This window comes from Elephantulus edwardii, unplaced genomic scaffold (genome assembly GCF_000299155.1).
Source record: "Elephantulus edwardii isolate Elephantulus edwardi_28Jun2011 unplaced genomic scaffold, EleEdw1.0 scaffold00048, whole genome shotgun sequence".
Classification (NCBI taxonomy): domain Eukaryota; kingdom Metazoa; phylum Chordata; class Mammalia; order Macroscelidea; family Macroscelididae; genus Elephantulus; species Elephantulus edwardii.
In genome coordinates, this window is record NW_006399798.1 from 7,088,474 (window position 1) to 7,093,601 (window position 5,128).

General features: G+C 48.8%; 1 protein-coding gene across 1 annotated transcript; it reads left to right on the forward strand.

Annotated features, from left to right (window-relative positions):
• On the forward strand, nucleotides 1–1,315 carry CD300LD (CD300 molecule-like family member d). The gene is made up of 3 exons (XM_006886384.1): nucleotides 1–349; nucleotides 675–786; nucleotides 1,171–1,315. The coding sequence occupies exons 1-3, from the start codon at nucleotides 1–3 to the stop codon at nucleotides 1,313–1,315; spliced, it is 606 nt and encodes a 201-aa protein (XP_006886446.1).
• The last annotated feature ends 3,813 nt before the right edge of the window (nucleotides 1,316–5,128 follow it).

Below are 5,128 nucleotides of genomic sequence, written 5' to 3' on the forward strand. Positions count from 1 at the left end.
ATGGGTTCGTGTTTTCCAGGCTTCTCCACCCTGCAGGCTCCCAGTGCAGCACGTGGCCCGAAGGGAGGCTCGTTGACCGTGCTGTGTGATTATAACTCAGTATGGGAGACCCATGTCAAGTGGTGGTGTCGAGGCGCTGTCTGGAGTAGCTGCAAATTCATTGTTAGAACCACAGGATCAGAGCAGGAGGTGAAGAAGGACCGTGTGTCCATCAAGGACAATCAGAAAGACCAAACATTCACCGTGACCATGGAGCAGCTCAGAGAGGATGATGCAGACGTTTACTGGTGTGGGATTGAGAAAAGTGGACCTGACCTTGCAGTCCAGGTTAGAGTGTCAGTTGACCCAGGTAAGTGAGTGTGTGTGTGTGTGTGTGTGTGTGTGTGCATGTGCGGGCACGCGTGCCCCTATTTATTCATGGTCTGTGAAGCCTCTGTTGAGTGACTCAACTGTGGGTGTGTCCAGGATGGTCAAACCCTGGTGTGTCATTGAACCCCTCTGTCTCCTTGTGGTGGGCAGCGACTCCTAGGTCTTCCAGGATGGGACAAGATAGACCCATTTTCTTCTGTGCACAGCACAGCCTCTTCCTTCAGAAGCATGAGCTTCCCAGGTGGACAGGTAACCTAAGAGAGGCAGTGGGTCTGACCAGCTCTCCACCTCCTCTCCCACCACAGATTCCAGTCCTGAGAGCTCCACAACGACCCCTGGGCCTTCTATATCCCTGTCAGCACGTACTAGGGCCAGCTTGACCAGCCAGGACACCTCTGACCCCAGACCACACACACAGTAAGAGTCCATCATCTGAGACTGCCCTCCAGGGGCCACCTGAGTGACTTCTCCCAGACGGCCCCTTATTTGCTAATTACATACCTAATTACTTAGTTCCTGCTCAGTACACAGCTCACTAATCTTTGGGGAGATTGTCAAAGATGCAGGTTGACTTTAGGGTCATCATCCCTATGGTCAGACTCTTTGGTCCCTCGTTAAGGGCCAGGGTCCGAATATAAAGTCAGTTGTTGGAGAGGGCCTGTCCTGTCCTTGAACCTCCTGGAGTTGGTCCTGATGTAGATTATTGTGGATGCAGAACCCGAGCCCAGGGACAGGGGGAAAGGAGGCTCCAGGGAGTCTCTCTGAGGAAACAGCTCACTGTCTGTCACTCTGTCCCCACAGGTCTCTGCTCAGCAGCGTCCACTTCCTGCTCCTGGTCTTCCTGAAGGTGCCCCTGCTTCTGAGCATGCTCGGTGCTGCCCTCTGGGTGAACAGGCCTCACAGTGGAGGAGAGAGACTGAATCAGTTAAACGATAAGAACCAGTAGCCGTGGTACCCAGGACGCCTTGTCCAAAAAATGCAGACCCGTGTGCTGTGATGTTGAAGAACTGCTTGATCATCTCAGTGGTCCCTCAGCAACAAATCCTTTAATCCCACGTCGCATCTAGGCTTCTATCAAACACATTTCCTTGGGTATGATCCTCACACAACAAAAACTAACAATAAGCACGTCCTCTCTCTGCACGTAGGCAGTGATTATACCACTACCAAATAAAAGGAGTTTGGGATCTCTCCCAGTCAGTTGGCCAGGTAGCTGTCTTCCAACTTGCCTGACACAGACTGGTGAGCGTGTCCAGGGCTGCCTCCGTTATCTGGAGCATGTCGATTGGTACCCGATCAACTCCTGGGGCCTTGTTTTTTAGCGTGAGGTGTAAATAGTCTGCTTCAGATGACACCTGCCCTTGAGAAATGGCCCAGTGGGGATAGGCTGTGTGGCTGCCTTCAGCTCTGAACGCTTCTCTGCATCCCAGGTTGGGGACATCCTGGACTGAAACTGTCCTTGTGGTCGGAAGGCAGGGAAGGTGTGTGAGAGGCAGAGAGGTACCACATAACGTGTCTTGTTTCTGGATTCTGACAGAACTCCATGCAGCATTGAAGGACCATCCCTGAAGAGACAAGTGAGGGCCTCTCCCTTGTTCTGTACCCCCTGACTCTGGCCGGTCCTCTTGGGACATGGAGCACTAAGGTGGAAAGGAGGAGAGAGTTCTCAGAGAAGTCAGGTGGGAAGGATGGCGAGCGGCAGCTGACCCATTGAGTGGATGGAAGTGTGGTCACTGCTGAGGGTGCCTCAGGGCACAGGTGTTCTGTGGGAGCTGCCCGCGCTCTGCTTAGTGTCCAGGAAACTTGGGGATGGGAGAGGAGCAGGCTGTGGTCTCAGGGACATGAAGGTGTTGCAGGAACAGTGTAAGAACCCTGAAACCTGTCTGTCAGCAGGTTGGGTGGGGACAGCATCAAGGTGGCTCTGAGAGTGAGGTGTCACTGTCTTCAAGGAGAAGGGATGGAGACAGAGGGGAGAGGGCAGACGGAAGAAAGAGAAGAGAAGTGAAACTGGGGGAAGGTGGAGAGATGGTGGGACCCTTTTCTGGCAAGAACCCCAGGGTGAGCCCTCCCAGACTGTGACTCCTGCAGGGCCCAGCAATGGTAGCTGGCAGGGCCAGCACAGCTCTTGGTAGGTTTAGTTCAAGGATGTTTAAAATATTTGCTGCCTTTTTTTCCTCCTAAATGGAATTTCCCCATTTTGTTTTCTCACTGCTTGGCTAAAGGAACTCTGGTTATTTTGTATTCGTTTGTAAATCAGCCATTCCCCTGGCCTCGGTCCACCCGTCCCCCGAGCTTTCACACAGTCGGCATGCATTGGGGATTTACTGGTCCTCTCTGATAGCAATTTATTTCTTGTCTATCTTCCTCTCATTTAGAGAGATGTCCTCCAGAATGCCACCCAGTGACTGTGGTGTCAGGGCTCACCCTTGCCTTGTCCCTGACTCAGGGAATGTGTCTGTGTCCCCAGTCTGAAGAAGGTGTTCATTGTGTCTATTTAGAAAGGGTTTGTAAAAACTCTAGCAAATGTTGCTGGATGCCTTCTCAGCATCTGTGGGGATGTTTGTTCTAGAGAGAGAGAAAGACATACAGAGAGGGAGAGAGAGAGAGAGAAAGAGAGAGACACAGGGAGAGAGACTCAGAGAGAGAGAGAGAGAGAGAGGAGAGGAGAGGAGAGACCTAAGAGAAGTCAAACATTGGAGAGAGAAGACAGAATGATGTTGTGGGGAGGATCTTGGTTCAGCCCGAGGAGCTGAAACACAGGCAAAGAAAGATGCTAATTACAGCCAGGTAAGGCAGGGACCAGAGTCAGGGCATGGTAAGCAGGAAGGGCGTCTTTGGTGAAGAACTAGGAACCGGTGTTTATTTATTGAGTACACACTATATTTCCATTCTCATCATTTGTGTTCTTCTAGAAAAGCACTCACTCTTCCTGGTTGTGAGTGGATCTGTAGAGAAGTCCTACACAACGCTGTTAGGACTGCTTTTCTTTTTATTTCTAGTCTTACTGCTTTGTGTCTTTCACCTGTTTTCTTCTTTTGGCTAGCAGAATGTTACTGATTTTTGTTATATTTTATCACATGAGGTTCCAAGGTTTTGTTGTTGTTAAAAACAATTGAACATCAACAATTTAACATGATTAAACCTAACATTGTTTGGCAAGCATTCTGCAGTGGTGATTTCATTCCATGTTCCCAAATGCCCTTGAGGTGGACACGATTAGAATCCTTTCACAGAAAAATTTTGTGAAGCCCAGAGACAGTAAGCAACTTGTTGTGGGACACACAGCTGATGTGTAATAGAACGAAGACGTGAATCCAGCTGCTTCTGAGGCTGAGGTCAGAGTGCACCATTGAACTTCACTTAACCAGACTTTCTGCAAACGTCAGATTCACTACTGGGCGATGAGGGTCTTCTCTGTACCCTCTGCTGAGTGTCTAGGCATCTACTCAAGAAGGAAAGTTTAGGTGGGACCCAGGAGAGGGATAGACGGAACTGTGGGCATCTTTCAGCAGCAGTGAGAATATGGAGCTTGATGAGTTGGGGAAGTGTTGCAGACCGAGGGTCCCAAAGAATGGAATAATTTTATAATTATTAATAGTGAGACAAACAGCCAGGAATGTGATAGAGCAGAGAGTATAAAACAGGGGGGCAGCAGTTCTCGACTGAAGACCCCAAGCCAAGCTTCACTGTATCTTTATTGAAAATAATCAGGAAGTAAATCACAAAGAGAAGTCAATGCAAATGAAGCCAAGCTCTTTCTATTGAAAACCCTCTGCTTGACTCAGGAAGGAGGGATTCACAAATGCAAGAATTTGGTTTTACCCTTATCTATTAACCTTGATGCCTCAGGGTGAACTCTAGCTCAGGAAGTAACACTCCCTCTGTAGGGGGCCCCTTGCTGTCTCCTGTCTGCAGGGAACAAACAGCTCATTTTTCTCGGATCTGCCACAAGAGAAATCCTAACTTATACATCTGTAATTCTTTCAATTCCTGAACAAGTGTTTTCATATAATACTTGGTATAAAGTTTGGCTTCCCATAGGGAAGGCCCTAGACCTCTGAAGTCTCCAGGCTGAGGCAAGAACCGGTGGTGTTTTCAGAGGACCTCCTGTGTGCCAGGACCTTCCAAACACTGAAGATGCAGCAGGGACAAGACCCATCCTCTTGGAGCAGACGTTCAAGTGCTGCCCAGGCCTTCAAGTGGAGGGACTGAAGGACACGACAAAACAAGAAAATAAACACTAATGCTAATGGCACTCTCGTGGCCTAGTGGCAAGAAGCTGCACTGCAATCCCAGAGGTTCATGGTTCAAATCCACCAGATGCTGTGCTGGAGAAGGAGGGGCAATCTCCTCTTGTACCAGTCAGATCTGATTTGATGGTACACACACACACAAAGTAATAATTTTTTTTTAAATAATAAAATGTTTTTGTTTTTTAAAAAAGAGTAACTAACAAGCTCTGGTGGCCTAGTGACAAGAAGCTGCAACTGCAATCTCAGAGATGCACGGTTCGAATCCACCAGATGCTCTGCTGGAGAAGGAGGAACAATCTCCTCCTGTATCAGTCAGATCTGATTTGACGGTACATGCACAAAAAATAATGAAATAAAAAAAATAACATTAAAAAAAAGAGTAACTCTAGAGCGTAATAAGCCACCTGGTACCTGACCACAGGTTGGTGAGTGCAGCAGCGAGTGGCACCACAGAACTGACCACGGGTTGGAACTGACCATGGGTTGGATCTGACCACAGGTTGGAA

What these genes read in the sequence shown, in the direction of transcription:
- CD300LD (XM_006886384.1), top strand. Translation starts at nt 1, where the DNA reads ATGGGTTCGTGTTTTCCAGGCTTCTCCACCCTGCAGGCTCCCAGTGCA. An exon ending in TAGAGTGTCAGTTGACCCAG is followed by an intron (nt 350 to 674) that starts GTAAGTGAGTGT and finishes CTCCCACCACAG; the next exon opens with ATTCCAGTCCTGAGAGCTCC. An exon ending in GACCCCAGACCACACACACA is followed by an intron (nt 787 to 1,170) that starts GTAAGAGTCCAT and finishes CTGTCCCCACAG; the next exon opens with GTCTCTGCTCAGCAGCGTCC.